General features: G+C 33.8%; 2 protein-coding genes across 6 annotated transcripts in view; one reads left to right on the top strand and one right to left on the bottom strand.

The window, feature by feature from the left end:
• LOC113234053 (facilitated trehalose transporter Tret1) overlaps window positions 1-19,507 on the top strand; it is a 110,587-nt gene extending 91,080 nt beyond the window's left edge. For 2 of the 5 annotated variants that reach the window (XM_026469286.1, XM_026469285.1), the window contains exons 2-3: window positions 16,925-17,039; window positions 17,313-19,506. In XM_026469286.1, coding sequence (XP_026325071.1) covers window positions 16,925-17,039; window positions 17,313-18,679 — 1,482 coding nt within the window. In that variant the 3' untranslated portion in view covers window positions 18,680-19,506. Of the gene's footprint in view, window positions 1-633; window positions 795-15,464; window positions 15,593-16,924; window positions 17,040-17,312 lie in introns of those variants that run through there. The other 3 variants (XM_026469282.1, XM_026469283.1, XM_026469284.1) reach the window with 3 other exon arrangements.
• Window positions 19,508-19,532: 25 nt separating this feature from the next.
• LOC113234051 (mucolipin-3-like) lies at window positions 19,533-23,033 on the bottom strand. Its single transcript, XM_026469281.1, has one exon. The coding sequence runs from the start codon at window positions 22,783-22,785 to the stop codon at window positions 20,977-20,979; it is 1,809 nt and encodes a 602-aa protein (XP_026325066.1). The 5' UTR covers window positions 22,786-23,033; the 3' UTR covers window positions 19,533-20,976.
• Between the last annotated feature and the right edge of the window lie 114 nt (window positions 23,034-23,147).

Raw genomic sequence — 23,147 nt, 5'->3', positions numbered from 1 at the left:
GAATGTTAAGGAGAATTCTAGGTATAAGATTTTATGTACATCGGATGACATTACGTAATGTACAATATAAATTTTTCCTTTTCACAGCAAATTATCTTTTATAAGTTAAAATTTAAGATAAACCTATCGGTTCGTCCACATACATACAAGATTATATCAGAAGTTGACATTATCGTTCTTTTTATCATCACAACTTAGAAACTTTCAGATGTTGCCTTTGACTACTTCACAGAAATGTGTCAAGATTGTTTTCAAGTGTGTAGTAATTTCAAATTTTTACAAAAGAAAAACATGTTCTAATTAATTTTTTTGATTTTTCCGATGTTTCTAAGCCACGTAAATAGTGATAATTACCAAGTGAAAAATCCTGAAGGTTTTAAAATCTAGTGCATAGAAACTTTATAAATCTTGTTGATAACGTTTTAGTGTTATTTAAAAAAACCTTGTTTTCATTCGCTTGTCGTAAACAATGAACAATTTCGAAAAGGCAATCACTTTCGTCCAAAACACTTTCAACTTTATGAGATTGCTGTTTTATTCATCGTATAGACCATTGGCAATAAAACTATCAGCTTAAAAGATAACAAACAATTAAGAAACTTTTATGTAATGTAATTTAAAGTGATTTTTTTTGCATTAAAATGCTCGGTACAAGTTTTTCTTCGCCTGTAGGCACAGCCATAGGCGTTTCTTTGTTGGGACCACTTTACATAGCCGGCAGCGTAGCCGTTTCTACAAGTTCGAATTTGTGCCACAATGGACAGAAAATGCGTATTCCTACAATACATATGCAGGTAAATATTTAATTGTACTAATTGATCAAGATTGTACTTGGTTTTAGTTTCGAAGAATGGAGGAGATTGTCGATAAAAAGCTTTTTTACCGGATGTAATTTTCATATTATTAATAAATATGATTAGTTTTTGTTTATTAATTATCAATATCATTGTTCAATAATCACAGATTTATATACTTTGCTAGAACACCTAAAACTGTCATTGCTAGTCAATCAGAGATATATACAAACAATTTACTACAAGAAATATTTTCGCCATGGAATTTAAAAAGTCTTCAAAACTTAAATGCGCTGAGTTCGTATCATCAGCACTATTGTTGCAAAGTTGAAACAATAAAAAAATCATTTTACAATACAGAGGCTACATAAAAAACGAGAAATAAATTTGCTATAAATCCTTCCGTACAAATATCTAAATGTATTACCGAACGGTATTAGTCTTCTGAACAGAATACCGATCAGTGTAGTAAGAGAGCGGTTTGGTATGAAAGATGATGAAGTGACCATGTTAGAAAAGGGAGATGCTTCGATGGTTTTTTTATGTATATTATACGTTCAAGGTGTTTGAAAGTAAAAACAAACACAAATTTATTTCTGTACTTTTAAATATGGAACCTATTCCTGTACTTATAAGTTCGTCCGTTCGCTTGGTATTATAAAAGGGCATACTGATGGGAGTGGAGGAGGCGAAGGAGGTTTGTCGTGGGAGATACGCGTGATGATATGTATGTACAAATATATATACATAGAAACTTCAGCGCATTGGCGTCGGTACATATACATATATGTGTTATTAAGTAGGCAGTAAACAAGCATACGGACGGCCTGATGGAAAGCGATCACCGTCGCCTATGAAGTCCTGAAACACCAGGGCCGTTACAAGCGCGTTGCCAACCCTTATTTACTTACCCTACAACCCTTACATCCCTTACAACCTTACTTACAACCCTTACTTACCCTACATTATTTAATAAAATACCAGATGCAGTTAAAGAACTAAATTGTAGGCAATTTAAAATAAAATTACATAACTTGTTAGTTACACAATGCGACTACAATATAAATGATTTTTTAAATGATAACATAAAATGTAAAATTTAACCACTGTGCGTGATTGAAATAAGAATTGTGTAAAATATTCGCATGCCAAGTTTTGGTGAAATGTACGATCTAATAATAATATACTATAACACCATTGTAAACTACATTTTTCAGCGAATAAATATCTTGTATTCTTGTATTCCTTTAGGGCTCTTTTCAAACCCCTTTTGAAGGACACCATTGTCTCCAAAGAGTTTTGGGAAACTTTACCGACAACCAGGTTTCGATAAATAACAATCTTGCTTTAAATTTCGTATTTACATATGTGAGAGAGAACAGTTAAAGAAATACGACCGGTTTATTATCTTTGCACAGAGTCGCGTCGCTATTATAATGTTTTGGTACGTCGTTTCCAAAACAACTCTTTTGTTATTCAAACAGACAGCGTTCCATTTTTAGATTTCTAAAAATGAGAAACATGACATATGGGATACAATACGTACACTTCAAGAACATTTGACATAGGGGTAGATACATACCGCAGTCATCCACGTCACTTTTATAATATCAAGTGATGGGACGAACAAGTCGTGCGCCTGATGGGAAGCTACACGCATGTCCATAACAGTTGCAGTGCCACTCAAAGCTTTCAATCGCCATGATCTGAACCCGTCACCCTGAGAATAAGTTGACAAGTGCCATGTGCCTGTAATTTCACTACAAAAACCCGCCATTAAAAAAAAATATGGTAAAATTTTGCACAAACTGCAGAATTGTGAAAAATAAAAAAGTAAAACAAAACTGCTCTACGACCTCAGCCGCCGATCGATATTCGGACGATGTTCCTACTATTTTAACAGCGCTGCTATTTTCTACTGTGTGGTGCTGCTATGATGTGCGTGTGCAACCCCTTATTCTGCTATACTGCTAGTACTTTAAATGTACGTCCTAAATTCTATTTTGGCTCTACAATCTACTTAATATTTTATAAAGCAAAACTTTTCAGGGTGTTGAAAACAAAATTCAGGGTGTTGAAAACAAAAAATATAGCTAAATATCGTGAAAAGTCACGCAGGAGCATTATCATATTTCGATAAAGTATATAGACGTGAATGTTATTCTTTGAAGATTAACGATATAAAATGTTGATTACGTTATTGGGGGCATTGCTATTGTTCCATGATAATATAAATGCCCTTTGTAATAAAGTGATAATTATCGTAACAAGATATTTTTACGGACTACGTAAACACATTTTATGTGAATGGAACTTGCCATTTAGTATTCATTGCATAATCTTCATGTTACTGAAAACGAGGCAGTATGTTAGTAACCAAAGCTTTTACAAATTGGGCAAACAGAAAAATCATATCGATTTCAGTTTTTTCTATTGTTATTAATAGGAAATGAAATATTTTTGCTATTTTTTTTCTATTAATATTAGACATAGCTGGTTGATGACTTTACCATCTCAGTGTGTCGTGACCTGTAACGTTGGTTTGTTTGAAAAAAAAAACATTATACGCGATATAGATCCGAAATGATTGCGAAATTCTTACACGCCGCACAGTGTAAGAATTTCGCAATCTAGCGGGATTTAATACTTAGTACTATTACAAAGTAAAGATTACTGTTATTTTATTTATTTACGATGAATTATACAAATAATTATTGTAATAAAAGATATTTTAGTTATTTGCCAGGTATTTATGCCAAATACATATAAAAACAAAAAAGAAATAAAATCATTAATCATTTTTCGACTCCAATCTAGATAAATAAAAAAAAATAAAACAGTATAGATAAGAATGTCGGTTCCATTGCGATACGTGTTTTCTTGGTTGGGTAGGTACAGTCATATACACAAGATACCTGAGGGCACATAAACACGCGGCATGGTTTCGCGATGCAACGTCGTATCGTGGAAATCTACGACGACCAAAGTAAAAATTCACGCCACGTGTTCTATTTAGTTCAGCTCAGCAGATATACAAAAAAATCATTGTTATATGTAAAGTATTGAATATACCAATACCCTTAGAATAATAACGCATAGAATGATAGTTTCATATCAAACGAACTGTCACAAGTGAGGCAAAAATCAAATTCATGTAGGCTAGTTTTAGTAGTAGGTTAATTTTCGGTTTTAGTGAATATTTATATAAAAATACAAGTTGAAACGCGTTACTTCCTTGTGGAATGTGATGTTAGTATCTATTTTATGTTTGTCTGACGTATTTTTACACTAATTTGCCGCACATTTCGTCATTTTTAGCTAAAATTCTGGAGCTGTTCGCGGTGCAAGTTGACCTTGAGCACTGACGGCCCGCCCGCTCGTGTAGGCCCTTTGGGAGCGTTTCAATTTGCCTCACTTAGCGTGTGCAGGCTAGGATTCTATGCGTTATTATTCTAAGCCTATGCCTATTGAAAAATTTCGAGGTAACTTTGTTTTTTTTCTATCGGGAATTTTTTTGTATGTATATTCATGATTTGTGAACGAATTTTGATGATTCTTTTTTTGTTGGAAATAGGGTACCACATTAGTAGTAAATCTGGAAAATACTAGTACATAATAAGGCCGTCCGCGAAAGAGTTCGTCCAGGGCATTACTGCCACCATACCTATTTCCGCCAATCAGTAATGTCAGCATTACTGTGTTCCGGTTTTGAAGGGTAAGGGTAACTTATGTCTCAGGGTGACGGGCGCATTGATAGTGCTCCTCAGATCTTTGCACTTTTAAGCTCTGATAGGCGTGTAGCTTCGTATCAGGCGCACGACTTGTTCGTCACGTCATTTGATGATAAAAAAAAGCATTTAATAACATATTGACGAGTAGCGGTACATTTTATTATAAAAATATTTAGGTTATCTATCCATCCTCTCTCCCATGACTTGAGAAGTCGATACAACCTCAAGTGACTGGTTGATTCAGCATAACAGTGAGTGTTGAATCAATCACATGGGAAAAATAAGCTATAAATATATACCTTATAAACTTAATTTATAAATTTAACAACATTGCTTACTGGGAATAAATATCGACATCAATTTAAATTGGAAGGATCGTGTAAATAAAGTTGTTGGTAAATTGTCAAGTTTCACATATGCTCTGAGCTTAAGACAGCAACTAGCGCTTACTACGCTTATGCTCATGCCTGGCTTAGCTATGGTGTTGCGTTGTGGGACAACAGCACTGACGCAAAAAAAGTTTTTGCGTTACAGAAGAAATGTATTTGCATACTCGCCAATATAGACTCGTTTACCAATCGTATTTCATTAAATATAATATCTTCACTTTAACATGTATATATATTTTATAAATGTGTCTTATTGTCAACAATAACTTGGATGCATATCCTCTGTATTGTGGTTCAAAAAAATTGGGTCTTAACCAAAATGCAGGCTAGCAACAACAGTTTCAAAACTGCAAATGGTCAACTTGGGTCCGTATTCTATGTCAATTAAAATTTATAACGCACTCCCTGACTTTTTAAAATTGATAAATGGCCTAGAAATGTTTAAAAACCAACTTATTAAACATCTGTCCCAAAAATGCTACTACTCATTGCAGGAGTTTTTTAGTGACGAAGAAAAATTGTTCATAATGTTATAAAAAAAATGTAATGTTAATATGTTATCTGTATTACAAAAATATGATATTATGATTATATAAGTAATTGAATAAAATAAACGTAGAATAATAATATCACGGAGTAAATAAACGCAACTATTACGAAGATTTAATTGACAAATGTAATTATTATTATACAATAAGTAACAAATGTTTAATTGATTAATTATTAATAGATAAATTGATTTATTTTTAAAATACTTTAAATTTAAATATAACAATCATTTTAAAATTATGTCAATTGACTTTCTGAATATATTTGCTTAGATTTATTTATTTTCATTGTAATACTCGTAATACTCGTATTATGATTAATAATTATGTTAAAAATTGACATTGCTGCGCCCTTACAGGGTACATGATTGATACTTTACCAACTACTATAAGACCTAATGTAGCAACATGTTTTGCAATAAACGATATTATTATTAATATTATTAAAAATGTGTATATGGTATAATCTCAACACAGAGACTGTTGCAAACGCAACTGAATTTGTAGTAAAATTTAATATAACTTTCAAAACATTAAGTAAGCCAATCAATCATAACCAATCGACTAACACCACATACATGTTATTTCACCCCTACCACAACTTAACGAACTTTTCGTATGAACTCAAAAGGGTCAAAAAGGACGCTCACTTTTGAATTGTACTTCTTTAAGAAACCACCACTGTTTAACGATCAATGGCACTACTCCCGTAAACCAGCAACCTATTGCCAATATATTACAGTCTACTTAAATCGTCTTTAATTTTACGAGCTCGTCGAGATCCTCATCAACTTCATTTGGGTCTGGCGGCTACAGAGACTACAAAAAAACCGACCTCAAAAGTTTGTGGAATTACGTCTATGTGCCAAGTTTTATTGAAATTGAAAGAACGAAATAAAAAAAACTGTTTATTACACAAGCACAGACACGCATATATAGAAAACAACAGAGGAACAATAATAATAATAATAGCAATTCCAAATTTATCTTTTAGGCCCTCGGAGAATTGAGAGTCTAAAATAAATAATGATATAATAATAATACAAATAAAAGAATAAAAAAAATAATTCAAACAATTGATAACGCAGTACCTAATTCACCGTCATGCGTGTCCCGACTGGTGCAATCGGGACTTGCTCAGCTTTAGCCACAAAAGGCTTTTTTTAAACCGTTTCGTGGCGCTGATTTTCAGCAAGCCCGAGCGAGGGAGCCACTGACCACAATATAAAACTCAACAATAAATAAATAAATAAATAAACTGAAAAAAAAACCGACATAATAGGTAATGTACATACAACTACATACACCATATAAAATACTTATAATATGTAAGTAACAATTGGTTACTGGAAAGTGTACGAAACCAGATTCATCTCATAGTTTGCTACCCTCAGAGGTGGAATACTTTCTTCAATTGGAACCAATATAGAGGTATCCTCTTTTCATTAAAAAAAATCATCAAAATCGATTCACAAACAGTAGAGCAATCGTCTAACACTCATGCAAAAAAATACAGTAGAATTGAGGAACCTCCTCCTTTTTTGAAGTCCGTATAAAAATAGCAGTTGCTTTTGTCGTGGCTTAAAAGGGGTTCTCATAGTAAATGTACTGAAGTCGTGGGTGTGGATGTAGATAGCGACACGCCTAGCAATTGCTGTATCAGTCAGGAGTTTAATAGAAATGAGTTTAAAAAAAATGTAGCGTAACGTTTCGTTTTTGGTGTAGTTTTGGTTTTAATTTTGACAGTTAGCCCTATACGAAATGTACGCAATGCGTCACAATAGCGACGTTTCGTTTGTGGTTTCGTTTTGGTTTTACCGTTGACAATTAGCGCGATTGGCCCCCTGGTGGTAGTTGCTCTTGAGGTATGATGAGAGCAGGTGGTGGGGTTTTTTCCGTTTCCGCTATGCACACCTAGTAACAATTTAAGATTTTACTATGAGAAATTTTAATCATTCCGCAATGACAGAGGTTAGTACACGTTACAACAATCACTAAATTTCAGCCATGCAATACAAATTTTTCTAAATATGAACTTATTTACCACTAAACATTTTATACTTTATGATTATTTCATATTTATGCTGCTGGTGACTTTGCTGGTATCTATTGCAAAGCAACCGGTTAAATTGTAAAGTCGTTACACTGATTTTACCTGCATAGTGTGTTCAGATGTATCCTTTGTAGTCGGGTATTCTAATTGCGGAGTCAAGGGCGTGTCGTTCATTGTCAAGTACGTTCAATAGCATCGTGCAATTATACCTATCTAGGTACATATATATATTTTGCTTTAATATGTGAGATACCCACGGAACAACAATCTACGGGAAATTGTAACAAGCGGCATGTGGTCTGTGGGCATTAGTATCAAAACCAATGTCGCCACACGCACACACTTGTAAACTATCTTATAGTAAGACAATATAATCTTGATTGGATATAATTATCCAACGAAATTATAGGTCTTTAATATATACATTTTGGGAAAAAATTATACTTATTCGAATCCAGTAAGGTTTAATATTATGATAATCGAAACTGACGAACAACGAACTGTTTGACACAATTATTGAATAGTTCTTAAGTATAAACTTTTGCCCCGCGTGATTTCTACTCAGATAGGATCGGTCATTCTTAGACTAAAGTACCGATGGCACGCTAATAAGTCACGCTATGATGGCTGTTTTGACGTTTGTCCGCTCATCAAGTTCCGTATTAATTCATAACTACGTTGTTGTCAATCATCGAGTATATAACCAGAAATAGAGACGAAATGTCATTTCATTTGTTTGAAAACTATTCTGCCATATCATTACTGTGACAACTGCGCTCCGATTGGCTAGCCCGAGTTCGAAACAATTGACGGGTGTCGTCAATGGGTGTCGTCAACTGTTTCACTTCAAATCGACCAGTTAACTTGAGCTTTGCTATAATGGACGAAAATTGCAAAATTACAAATTTAATATTTAATTACTGATGAAATGTGATTCCGTTTGTTTTGTAATTAGATATTTTGCTGTTTTTCCCACACCACTGAATATCACAGCACGGCATTGTTAGAGATATTATCTTTATTACAATAAATACAGAATATTTTTTGGAATATACGGAGACGTACACCCAGGTCAGTAGTTGGCCTGTCTATATTTCAGTGCAAACGAGAGTTGATATTTATAAGAGCTGTATCGCTAATGTGTTACCAGGAATATATGACCCTTATTTCGTCTCTATTTCTGGTTATATACTCTATGTTGTCAATAGTGACGTGTTGTAAAATTTATGGATGTATATAATTTTACGACACAACTCGGCATTTATTTTTCGACATTCGGAATTTAATAATGAAATCTAATACGATCGTCAATGTCTACCTCAGGCAAACTCGCGTCAAAGCTCAATGCAAAACAAACAGTTTCGAATTGACAATATTATGAAATAAATATTTTTATTTTCGTTTTATTATAACTTTTAAATCAGTTACCCCTTGCAATGGTACTAGATATAAATCTAAAAACTTATAGATGCGACTCGCATTTCATTATATTTTTTTCGATAATGAATTAAGATTTGCCTCACTATTGCAATCTGTCAAAACGGCCATCATAGCCGGTACTTGTAGTGTTCACTACCTAGTTTTCGTGGCAATTTTTATTATTTAAATATTCGATTTTTTTTATAGTGCACTATTATATAATAATCGAGTATTGTATCGTGGAATATTATTTAATAATTACACGATAATATAACTCAATATTTAAAAAATAAAAATTGCCACGGAAATTAGGTTGTGAACACTAGTCCGAGAATGACCGGGACACACTTCGATACTATTCGAGGTGCAAAAAATTGTGTGGAATGGAATCCCAGTCGAAAATTATATTTTGAATAATATTCTTTTGGAAGTTATTGCTAAATCGATTTAGTAACGGAGTCTAATAAAATTTATGGTAGTTCAAGTTTTGTTATAACGGCAGTAAAATCGGTGTCTTATAATAAAAAGACATATGTTCAATTCAATTCAATTGTTTATTGCATGTCTCCATTGCAAATTTGGTTCCTAGTTGGCGTAGCGTCTGACACGGTTTGCTAGAGACTTTTTTTAGTGTCCTATCTCTGTGTTAATAGTTATAACATACAAGTGGAGTAATTTCACAAAAATAATTGAACATCATGGTTTCATACTTTCTTCATCATACTTTCTTAATCTTGCAAAACATGTTTTTAATGAACATTAAGAAGGATGTCAGATAATAAATTCGAATTAGTCTGAATTAACTTACGTAAAAAAATAATTTAACACAGTCTAGATATGATAACATGATAGCTATTTTGAGGATTATTGATTAAAGAAAGTGCTTACCTAAAATTCTTGCAGTGTAAGCTGCTTATTTGTAAAGATACATTGAATAAAAGGACGAAAATTAAAATAATACGTTGGCATTTCCCTTTTTGGTATTGCTATATTAGTACAATGGGTAAAGTAGCTGCCAGCCACTGGGTCTCCCAATCCACTAATTTAATTGTAAAATATTCTCGATTAATTAAATCAGTATACGATAGTGCTAGCACGATATGGCGCAACTAGCACGAGAGCGACATAAAGCGCGAGATACTGCTGTTGTCGTGTAGACATCTCGCGCCACACCGAGCGACATAATCGCTCTCGCGCAAGTCGCGCTTGTTCGTGCTAGCCCAACTGAACCAGTTAAGCGACAAGTCTTCAAATAAGTTTCAAATACATACATAAACACACATAATACATTCACACCTGTATCCAAGTGGTGTAAACATTTAGCAGATGTCATGAATTTCCACCCGCTATGCTCGTTTATTTTTTGGTACTTGTAATATGGCCTTTTTTTAAAGACGTCCCCTACGTAGAGGTCCATCTCTTCACACATTACCACCCACATTCGGTCTATTTCATGTCTTCAGTCTACTTGTACTACCAGTTTTACGAGGTACAGTATATGCATAAGTGTAACATTGAGTTTTGTAATCGCTATAATATGCTGAAACTTGGGAGACCAAGTCTGTTATTATACGATTTCAGCTAAAAACGTACATTTCATTTAGATTAGCTATATTTTGATTCCTTTTAAAAGAAAAACTGTTGATAAAAACATGATTATTTATTGAAATTTGAGTAAATTAGGGACAAATTATTATTTTTATTAAGTATTTGCTACAAATTATTGTCTCAAAAAATAATATTGTTGTTGTGTTTCTAGGTAAATACATATTTAAATACTTTAGCCATTTAAAAACTAATATAAGGTAACCTACGTTTCGGAATATTTTGAAAATAAACATTAAATAATCTCAGAGTACTAAAAAAACCGACCTCCAAAGTACGTGGAATTACGTCTATTTGTCTATTTGCTAAGTTTTATGGAAATATCCCCTAGTTCGCCACTATACAAGACTTGACACTGGAGATAATAAAAATTGGTTCTCACTACTCAAAGTATATCGAGAGAAAAACGCCTTGAATTGGAGAAATAGCAAAATCAAGCATTAAAATAATTGCTCCTAATAAAAGTTAAGGCGCTATTTAAAAAAATGAATCTTCATGCGTGAAAAGCCACCCTTAGAGGTGGATGATTTTCTTCAAAATGAAATGGGACCACTATGGAAATACCCCCTTTGCAATAAAAAAAGAATCATGAAAATCGGTTCACAAATACCGGAGTTATCGCGTAACATACATACAAAAAAAAAAGAAAAAGAACATACAGTCGAATTGAGAACCTCCTCCTTTTTTGAAGTCGGTTAAAAAAAGGTAACTCGTTCAAACACATTTCACCATATTAAGGTGTTTGCTAGCATTTACATTTAGCTATTGAATTAACAAGTTTACCTACTTTAGAAAAACAACATCTCAAGAAAACACTTCATAAAATCCAAACAGTCATCATATCATGAAATGGGATATGTCCATATTAAGAAACCATTCGTACTTTAGGTAAATTAACACTCAATTCCGATCACTGGCTATCAAGCATTTGAAAGTGAACCCATTGTTGATTATCTAAATCAAAAGAGGAAATGTTAAATTATTTTATCTTTTGAATTTATGCATAAACAGGATGCTACAATCAAATCCAAATGTTACTATTTTTATCTTTAGATATTTTCTTGATAAAATTTTTTTGGCATTTTTTTTACCATATCAAGTGACGAGACGATCAAGTCGTGCACCTGATGGTAAGCTACTCGCCTGTCCATGACAGTTGCAGTGCCACTCAGAGCTTTAACACGTAAAGATCTGACGGGCACTACCACTGCACTAGTCACCCTGTGACATGAGTTGACAAGTCACATGTGCCTGTAATTTCACCAGCACCCTTACCCTTCTAAACCGGAACGCAGTAATGCTAACACTGCTGCTTAGCGGCAGAAATAGGTAAGATGGCAGTACTTCACTGGACGAGCTATTTCGCAAGGAGTTCTATTGCTGCTAAAAATTATGCTGATTTTTATATATTCATAGCTTTTATACTGTATTCAGCCCCTAACTTTTCAGTTTGTAAAATGTAACAATTAAAAAAAGAGCCTTACTCTGGTTACGGATGAGATCATAAACTTTAGTCCCATCAGTCAATTTGTTACATACTCTCTTTCTGGTAACTTTATTTGTGGTCATGTTCTTCCTTATGATTTTAAGACTGTCTGTTACATTTTCACGTCTAAATGTTAAACCAATTACGATGAATTTTGGTATAAAGATAGAAAGAACCTCGGAGAAGGACATGGGCTACTTTTTGTCTCAAAAACAAATCTTAAAGGTTTGTATGGAGAACCAGCAAAACTGTGAAACTTATTATAGTATACAGTAGGCTACTCAAAGTACCTACTTAAGTATTTTACGCAGACGAAGTCGCAAGCACCAGCTGGTGGTATTAAATATATTTACAAAATACACTTTAGATCTAGTTATTGATTTGTCTATTCTAAGGTGGTTCTAGCAGATGTTATAATTACGAATAATTATGATTTGACTGTGTTAAGGACAGAGGTTTGCCCGCTGGCCTTAATTTACCTTTATTAACCTTACTTTCATTCCTATTTTTTACAATTTTTTTAAAATAACAACATAACTGAGAATTTCTTGGCACCTAAGCTAGTTACATAATTTAATTATATTTTTTGTAGCAGTAAAGCAACTTGTGGAAGACTTCGTCCAGGGAAGTACTGCGACCTTACCTATTTCTGCTACCAAGCAGTAACGTGAGCATTACCGCGTACAGATTTGGAAGGGTAAGGGTGCTGGTCAAATTACAGGCACATGGGACTTGGCAACTTATGTCTCAGGGTGATTGATTGGCGTAGTGGCAGTGACCATAGGATATTTGCGATTTAAAGCTCGGAATGACACTGCAACTGTTATGGATAGGCATGTCGCTTAACACCAGGCGCACGACTTGTTCGTGCCGTCACTTAATATTATAAAAAAAATATATAGTACCTATATAATCGTTGATTAGGTAAACTCGCATTTCACTCATATTACCCTCTACAAGAGATATATAGGTCTATGTTCATGTAACGATCTACGAGTGGTAGCCACACCTAGCAATTTGCATCTGTTTTCTTACATCATTCACATATTATGTTGCATTATGAGTGTTTATAATCGCTTAGTTATGGAAACAAATTAACTGAAATAAAACGGAAGTTTCTACTTTACATTAGTAAATGGTATATTATGTTATGTAGACATTTTTGAATGTACGTAAGTAGGTACCTACACTTCATTACAAGTGCTTTGTGTTTTTACACAAGTTTATTGTTAGCGCCTGACAATAATGTTGCGCATCCCTAAAGTACATGTTTTGTATATTATTTTTGCTATCGATTTTATGGTAGGAAATTCTGCAAGGGTATTAAAATCATGAACGACAATAATATGATACGATGTTTGAATTCTACAACATGCTTGCGATAATAAAAAATTATCAGTATTGTAGGTATATACGATCATTTCCAAATCGTTTTATAGATCAGTGCCTCCACGAAAAACGGAATAAGACGAGTTATGCCCTTTTGTTTTTATTGCACCATTGGCTTCAGCGCGATCGATTTCATAACATATCTATAGGACATCTCTCTAGAAGTCTTCTAACGTTGTTTTTCTTGTTGCACTAAGGGCATAACTCACTGTTTTTAAAAGGAATAATTTTAGTTATCGGGCATTTTTTACGAGTCTAAAGGTAGGGGATTACTAAGGGTAAGGGCAAGATGATCCAGGGGATCATCTTGCCTCTATTTAGGAAAATTTCTAGGTTTTGGTAGGAACAAATGAAAACAACAACTTTAATCTAGGGATATGAAACAACAGTTACGGAACTTTCGTTTTTCGAACAAATAATTCTTATTAATTTATATCCTAAGGGTGGGCGATATTGTTTTTTATGGCAAGTTGATATCCATCCTCGTCTCCATTTCTTTAATGTACTTTACGAGCTCGATTTCCTGTTTAACACATCTGATGAAAACAGTTTTTTTCTCATCTAAATATTTCATTGAACTGACAGAACCTTTATTTTTACCTTTAGCCCGTCTTTTTAATGACATAACGCGTACCTACTGCTAACTATTTACTTGCCGATCTACTTGGCGTCCTACTTTTTACGCCTCTAGTTCTTTAGATCATAGTCTTCCGACCACCCACCTCCAATGGTTTTTCTTTTACAATTACGCGTTACGCGGCCTGGTCTAAAACAAGAAAAAAAATTTATATTTGTTATTAATCGAGATCGATCATGTAAACAAAATCCAGTCTTCTACTATTTTATTCGTATTGCAATCTATTTAATTAAGACGTTTCAGTACGCAGAAAAACATACACAATAAAAATAGTACGTTAACAATATATACAGTACAAGATGATCTCCACGTATCATCTCGTACACAAAAACCATAATCATCTTGCCCCAATTTACTTATTTTTATTTTTTGTTCGGCAAAATAACATGTATGCTGTCTAATGTCACCACGCCATTAAAAAGTAAATAGAGCATTATACAAAGCCACTAACACAAAAATCTTAGCAATTGATTGCTTAGAATGGAAGTAGCCTAATCTTTTAATCAACTTTGCTTTTCTTTTCCACAAAAATGAACTCGTCACTCACATCGCTATTACGAATTGACTGATAAGAGGGCACATTGAGGCCTACATTTTACTGAAGAAAATATTTAGATGACGTTACTAGTTTCGCTACAATTGAAAACAATCCTCTTACCTCCAAGGATCGTCTCGTACACCCTACGTGGTAAAAGTAATCTCAACTCAAAAAATACATCCAAGTTTAACGACTAAGTACAGATATATTTTTACATAAAGGTACTTTTCGTATTGTTCCATAATGACTAGAAAAATAAAATAGGACTAAAAGCGACTATTGCCTTATTCCACAGTGTTTGTTCCACTGAGATATTTGTTCCATTGGACAGTACACATACATAAAACATACGGTGTTGTTATTGGTTAATAGTTCGCAACATAAAACTTGTCGTTTTATTCCTTTAACGACTTTATGTCTTTTATTAATATGGTTAGTATCGTAAGTATTATTATATATAGCTATAGGACAGTCGCAGTTAAGGGAATAAGTCTAATTATGTCTTCAAGTTTGTTAATATAAGTCATGTTATTACCGTTAAGTATTCAACGGACGCAAGGACGCAACTCGAAAAATACTTAAAAAATATATAGAAAATATGACTGAATGCCTAAAGCTAGAAATCATAAAAAGTACTAATAATATATGTGATCAACCAATAATCAATAAAATAATGTATTTTTTGCCTCTCCTGAAAAGTGTCGATTTTGAGTTATTGCCTTTTTCACTGGAGGCACGAGATAATCATCAACATAAAAAACCGGATTTACGTGCAACTCTACAACTGTCAAAAGTGACGTATGCTGACGTCCAAGTCAGCTGAGTTGCGTAGAAGTCACGTATTGCAAAACATTCCAATCAGTATTATTATACGTGATATTTTATTTACTAATTAATAAATCCGTACAAAATGAAATCTTCAATTTTTCGTCGTGGTAGATCCGACAGTGTAGAAAGGGAGCCGTTATTACCTGCGATTCCTAACCCCAGTATTCAGTATGAGGTACAAATTCAACGCAATTTTTAATTTATTCACATAACGCAGTATTTTTCTATTGTTAGGATATAATGAGTTTTCGGAACTCTTTACAATATGAATTTAAACTGACTATGCTTTAGTAGCGATAAAATTGTAGTATTTTGCTGGCGAGATTACAGACTCTTGAGACTTGCAGCAGTGCAGTGGGGGCTTGAGGGGTCAAGTCTTTGCGATTTAAAGCTCTGAGTGGCGCTGCAACTGCTATGAAAAGGCGTGTCGTTTACACTTACTTACGTGACAACAAGTCATGCGACTTGTTTGTCACGGCACTTTGTATCATAAAAAAAATTACTGATGAATAAACAACATAATCATTACCATCATCACCACTGATCCAATGAGACGCTTCGGCGTCGGAAGGTGAGCGTGGCGACAGCTCCGCCACCAAAGAGATTTTTTTTGGTAGTAGACTTTAGAGATGACTGATTTTTGATTGGGTATGACACTGTAGTGGATTGTGAAACTGTTTTTTTTAAAATTGTACTTAGTAACGTTATTAAGTTTGTTTGTTTCTTAAACTTATTTTCTTTGTCGGCATTGTACTTTTAAAAAATTACACTAGTGATTATGCTTCAATTTAAAAATTTGTATTTTTTTAGTATTGTACTATTAGCTAAACCGATATTCTTATTCTGTATAACTCACCATGTACAATTGTTTGTCATTCCTGAATAAATAAATAAAATAAATGACGGCTTGACGGTGGCAACCGATAGCGGCGCAATGCGCAACGGGAAGTGAGAGTGCCTACAGATCCAGTACTTATCTGGAATAATCGGGAGTGCTATACTTACACCCGGGGCAGCTCACCCAAGGCACTAGCTTTCAGAGAACCGGAGGAAGTCTGTACAAACGGGCTGATGCTGGCTTGCTTGCACAGATTATAGTGCCCTTCTTGTATAACTAAGAGGTGGATAGAGAGGGTCACTATAAACAAAACTTATGTAGAAAGAGAATGGACTGGACTGGTGGATTGGAGATTTAACACATTGTTAAAGAGCTTTCAGAACTCTGATATGCAAAAATTTTATCACAATGACTTTCCTTCGCTCCTAAGAGGTAATTATTAGCAGAGTCAACACAAAAAGACTTGGCATCTTAGCATTGCAGGTTGAAGGAAGACAAGAGGATATCAGTATGGGATATTATTACCCTCTAAAATCCCCTAATTTAATTACTTTTGATAAATACATAAAAAATTATAGGTACAAACAATTTCTTAAGAAAATATTAACAGCATTATTTACTACAATCAGAAAGATTAATTTCTTAAACCATTGTTTTCTTTCTTTCCAGCGCTCAGAAGGAACAAACGGAGCCATGGGTGACATCGGAGTGTCACAGGCAGAGCTGGTGGGCCCGAGTGGTGACAATGCCCGCAGGTTGCCCCAGTATCTAGCAGCCTTGTCAGGTGAGTTTTGAATATTTTGTTGAGAATATTAACCACATTAAAAACATGATGATATTTTATACAAATAAAATAATTGCAATTAATTAATAGTGTAAATGTGATTTTGGATTTTTAATTGTTGCCTTGCCTGCTTACTAGAACTAGGAAGTAGGGGCAGTATACTGAATTAGTTGGTTATTTATAAAATAATAAAACATTAATACTGTTAATACCATTTTGTAGTGTTTAATCAAGCTTGTAAATTTTCTTCTAAATGTTAACTTTTTATTTCAGCAACTGTGGGAGCTCTAGCAGCCGGTTCTATGTTGGGTTGGTCTGCGCCAGTCCTCGTCGAGATAGTTAAAGAAAACAACACTGATTACGACTTCCCCATTACCCAAGGCCAGGGGGACTGGATCGGGTCCCTCATCAACCTTGGAGCTGCCGCCATCTGCTTTCCAATTGGCCTCATTATGGATTCTATAGGAAGAAAGAAGACCATGTTGTTCCTAGTGTTACCTTTCACGTTAGGCTGGTTGCTTATAGCCTTCGCAACAAACGTCGCCATGCTAATGGCAGGAAGATTTATCATTGGTGTGGCAGGAGGAGCCTTTTGCGTCACAGCTCCCGCTTATACTAGTGAAATCGCACAAGACTCCATCCGAGGCAAACTTGGAACTTATTTCCAATTAATGATCACCATTGGTATTCTATTTTCATATGTCGTGGGTAGTTACACTTCCGTGCTAACGTTCAATCTTCTTTGCACGTGCATACCAATTATTTTTGGAGTAATTTTTTTCTTTATGCCTGAAAGCCCAAGCTTTTTGATTATAAAAGGAAGAAATGAGGAAGCCAGACAATCTTTGGTCAGGCTGCGAGGCGAAGCTTACGATGTGGACACCGAATTAAACAGCTTAAAATACAAAGCAGAACAAAGTCAACTGAACCAAGTGTCGTTCGTTAAGAGTATTACCAAAAAAACTGCCATGAAGGCGATTCTAATTTGCTATGCTCTTATGGTTTTACAACAGTTATCTGGTATAAACGCGGTATTGTTCAATACGACTGCAATATTCGAAAGTGCTGGTGCAACGATACCATCTGAAATTGCAACTATTGTCATTGGTGTCATCCAAGTCATTGCAACTTTCATTTCGAGTATGATTGTTGATAAATTGGGCAGACGCATTCTCCTTCTATTCTCAGCCTTGGTCATGTGTTTATGTACTACCGCTTTGGGCGTCTTCTTCTTCTTGCGAGATAAACATGGTATAGATTCTGAAATTCTGGAACCAATTTCATGGCTTCCTCTCTTGTCTCTTTCCCTGTTCATTATTGCCTTCTCGTTTGGTTTCGGTCCTATTCCTTGGATGATGGCTGGTGAGCTCTGTCTAATTGACATCAAGGCGTTTGTGGCTTCAACTGCAGGTACCCTTAACTGGCTACTAAGTTTCACTGTGACTAGCACTTTCAATTCTCTAAATGATGCTATTGGATCAGGCCAAGTGTTCTGGATATTTGCCGGAATCATGCTACTTGGATTCGTGTTCATCTTCTTAATTGTGCCAGAAACGAAAGGAAAGAGTGTAGATGAGATTCAAGTGATGCTGGGAGCAGAGCAACAGCCACTAAGAAGGGATGATATGGAAAAGAAATAATTCAATGAAATCGAAACAGACTGACTGTTTATATATGTAGTATTTTTGTACCAATATTGATGAGTACCGCCAATAGTTTCTTTGCTGTTTTCTTGCTTTGTACGCAATATTTATTATTTCCTAGAACCAAAGAACCATTCTGGATTTTCATATATCAGTAATGTTAAGACTATGCAGCGTGAATTTGTATTTATACGAATATTTATTTACTGCAAGTAATGTTTTTTCTTGTATTACTTAAATATCAGTTTTTTGCCAGACAGCTTTAAATCGACGATATTTTAAGTTCTCGACATAACGGTAATTTAACAATAAATCATGATAACTGCGTATGTTACATTGCATTTATGTCATTTATAGATGAATGAACACCACATTATGACGCTGGCATATTTTATGGCTAGGTATCTATATAATAAGATCGTTTAGAAATCGAAAGCACCGTACCGAAATAACACGTAGAACCATTTCTAAAGTTTCCATAAAATGTTTTGGAAATCATTGTAGTTTTTTTAAGTTGTTGTATTGTAATATTTTGTAGTAATGATGTTTACAACGGTTTTAACAATATATTAGCTTGTAGTGGATACAATATTAAATGTGTACCAAAATTAAACTTACATTTAGGTAAGTATTTACATTATTTTAAATGTGTGTGAAAGCAAGAATTAAAATATACAAAAAAAATGTTTCATGTGAATTATATGATATTGACAGTAATTCAAATATCAAGAAAATGTATTGATAATGAGATTTACCATATAAATACGTAATGAATTTAGATTATTCATTTTGAAATACTTTTCCATGCCTTATATTGCCATAATTTCAGGCCATTATGTAAATTATGTCCATTTTAATTATATATTTTTTATTTCTGTTTTAATGTAAAAATAGTGTTTAATAACAGGTCGCAAGCATTTTTGGTTGTAAATAAATGTTGTTAGTTGCGTTCGTTTTAAATAGATAATAAGGAAAATAAATGTATTGATATGTGACATATTTTTATTTCATTTTATATTTGTTCATTTTCTAACATTCAATATATGTGCAGGTACAACATAAACACTTCAAATTTGTAAACGGGTTGTAGAACAATCTATCAAGATGAAGATGAGATGTTTGATCAGTGGTTACAGATTAAGATTGATTATGATATTAAAACAATTTTATTAGACATTTATATATATTAAAATCATATTCAAAGAGCCCTATGTATTGAATATTTCTACTATTAAAGTATTTGTAATTAAGTACCATAGTTACATGCACATGCAGAGATTAAATTACGTAGGTATAATATATGGCAAATTATCTACATGGGTAGATGTACAGCAAAACCGAACTACGTAGTAAACAAAATAGAACAATAGATACTTGCAGATTATTGTAGATACGGTTCATAAGTACTACTTAATAATTTAAAAAAATATAGAATAAGTATATACGCTACTTATGGTAACATGGTGGGTTTCACTAACACCCACTTAATGTACCTTCAAGTGTATAATACAGCTTCATAGAAAGTTATGAAAGTATAGAATATAAACAAAAATAAATACTTTCCAAAACTTATTATACAGTGAGCCTCAGTGAGCATTGTTCAATAAAATCAATGAAGTTGAAATCATGCCAAAACGTTATGGAATCTCTTGTACCATCGACTTTGACTTTGGCTTTGTAATAAAGAAATAAAGCTTCTTTTGCTTTGTAAGTTAATTACTTATCATGAAAAGCAAGTTTTCTCTGTAAGTAAATATTGTTGTAAAACAGATGACCTCGTGTTAGATATCATATGATTAATGACGAATCAACGTCTCAGTTACAGTACAGTGTGTACTTAATTCAAGTACGTAAAACAAATATAAAACAACACGTTTAGTGTGAAATATATTAAACTTTAGGGTTGTATATTACGTAAAATTGTGTAGGTAAATCGACATTATCCTTGAGGAAAATAAAATCTATTTAGTAAACTCGTCTTAATCACAATAATACGCAACATTGTGTAGGTAAATTAATATTATCCTTGAGGAAAATAGACAAGGTAGTAATGTCTTTATCGAATTGATATAGAAGCAAGTAAACGACGACTGAGCAATTTTAATCTTTGGATCATGGAAAGTTACAAATTTAGACTAATAGATTCTAGAAGTACGAATGTTTTACGACATTTACAGATAAATTGATACACTCCTAATTAATGATAACCAAGTATGTACTTATTAGATACAACAAATGATCTAAAAATATTTACAACTACTATAACTTTAAAATTATTAAACATCAATAAAGTGTTATAGTAGGTTTTGCTGTGAGCTACGACCTCCAATTTTAGAATACGCACTACGATAGAAGTTACAACAGAAAAGAGAATTCATTATTGCATTAAGAGATGTCGAGCTCTGGGTCCTGTACAATCCAGATGAGACTTCATCTACACTTGCCTCACCAATGAATTGCTGCAAATCGCTCTTTGGAAACCCATCTTTATAATATTGCTTGATAGTGTCATAAGCATCCATGATCACAGAAATAAACAGGCTAAGTACAACATAAATGTATAAACTAATAAATGAATAAAGATATACTCGACTGAACCACCACAGCATCGGTGACTTTTTAGGCATTATCGAAAATGTGGCAAACATATCATCTCCATTAATTAATGAAAACAAACATTCGGACGTTGTGGCAAGAGATCGAAATTTCATATGGTATGGCCCTAGTATAAGCCATCCACAAAACATAAATCCTGCATATATTAGCAGTGCACATACACAGAATCTAAATATTTTAGGAGCTGCCTTCTTTAATGTAAGAATAACTACATTATAAGTTTTAAAGAAACCTAGGTATCTTAGCACTCCAAACCAGACTAAAAGATTGCCCAATCCAAGAAATAATGAACAGATATTCCATTGATCATTTATAAATTGATTGCGCTCAATTTGCTCTTTTATAGCAGATCCCATGATGATAAGAATGTCATTGATTATGATCATAATGTACCAAATATTTAAGAATTCCAATCGACCTTCTAAACTTAGATGTTTATTATAAGCCCTTTGGAAAAAATGTACAGTCAGTTCTTTCAAAAGTTGTGCTCTGTAAATAGCTCTACTGCATAGCACAAAAGATACTGAACAAATCAAAATTACAAGAATATTCATTATGCTTCTCAATATTTGGTCAATTTTGTTGTCAGTAATATAACTTTGATCTCCTTTACAAGTCAATTTGGTTGGTTCCGCTTGTAACGACAAAGACATCTGACCATCATGGTCTTCATTGTCAAATATAACTTCCACATCAAATTTGTAGCAATCAGGAGGTGTGATAGGGCCCGCAGCTCTAAAGTTAATAGTTTTTATTGAAAACATAAGTTTAGCTCTTACTAAGGATGCAAAATTGACATCTAAACTTGAATCTTTTAAAAATTGTCGAGACTGGAACTGGTTGTTTCTTTTCAATGTGAAATTAATACATGTTTCCACAATTTCAGAGTTGAATTCGTAGCTTTCATTGAAACCATTGATGATTCCCTGTTTATAATTGTACTGACAGAAAACTGGGTCTGGTGGAATATTGTTTTCATCATTGTATGAGTACGGGCCAATTGCATTTGAGAGATTACTATATCCTGCACAGGCAAAATCCAAAGTACTATAGAAGTCATCTATTTTGTATATTGCTAGAGGTCCTGCACCTGGTGGGTAGGCGTCAATTTCCCTAGTAGAATCCCAGCCAAGTAGAAACAAGTGGGAGAAACTAATTCTGTTGTCCCAAGTGTAATTAACATGATTATATCTGTTGTGGGCAAAGAGACATAATTGAAAAGTAACCAGAATGATCTTAATTACTTGCACAACAAATTTGTATGGAAATTTCCGCTTAGCTTTCCATTTTTCGATCGGATTCATAAAGAAAAATTGCAGTTTACGGCGCATTTTCTCTTCCAGTTGATTGAGTTCAGAAAAAGAATTCGCTTGGTTCGAATACCCTTGAGGATTTGCATTGTTTTCCTGATTGGGTCTGCGTCTTTTCAGTTCCTCTTCCTCCTCGGAGTACGTGTTATCTTCAGGCGATGAAGTAATTCCCTCCATCGCGAAAGTTTCTATAGCCAATTTCGATGAAAAGTGAAATCCGTAAGGTGATACGCAGATTTAACTCGAAATTATAATTGTAGCACTATCCATTTAGTCTTTTCACTAATAGCACTTAAACTTCGAAGATGATAACTAATTTATTTCAATAAAACAATTACGCCTTCCTTTGTGCATATTTTCCGAACTTGTATAATTCCCTTGTCCTATAGTAAACACCCACTTAATTAAACAACATTTTATTAGGAGGGGATAAAGGTTTACGTTCAATGTCATCTCATGTCACGCCGTGATATTTTTAATGATAGAATGAATGACTATGGGATTTCACTTGTTTGTACGGCTCTCCTGCTACCGAACGA

This window comes from Hyposmocoma kahamanoa, unplaced genomic scaffold (assembly GCF_003589595.1).
Source record: "Hyposmocoma kahamanoa isolate Upper Pololo Valley unplaced genomic scaffold, ASM358959v1 81, whole genome shotgun sequence".
Classification (NCBI taxonomy): Eukaryota; Metazoa; Arthropoda; class Insecta; order Lepidoptera; family Cosmopterigidae; genus Hyposmocoma; species Hyposmocoma kahamanoa.
This window is presented reverse-complemented; position numbering and strand designations above follow the sequence as displayed.

Excerpts from the sequence above, each read along its gene's own strand:
- LOC113234051 (XM_026469281.1), bottom strand. The coding sequence starts at position 22,785 with ATGGAGGGAATTACTTCATCGCCTGAAGATAACACGTACTCCGAGGAG.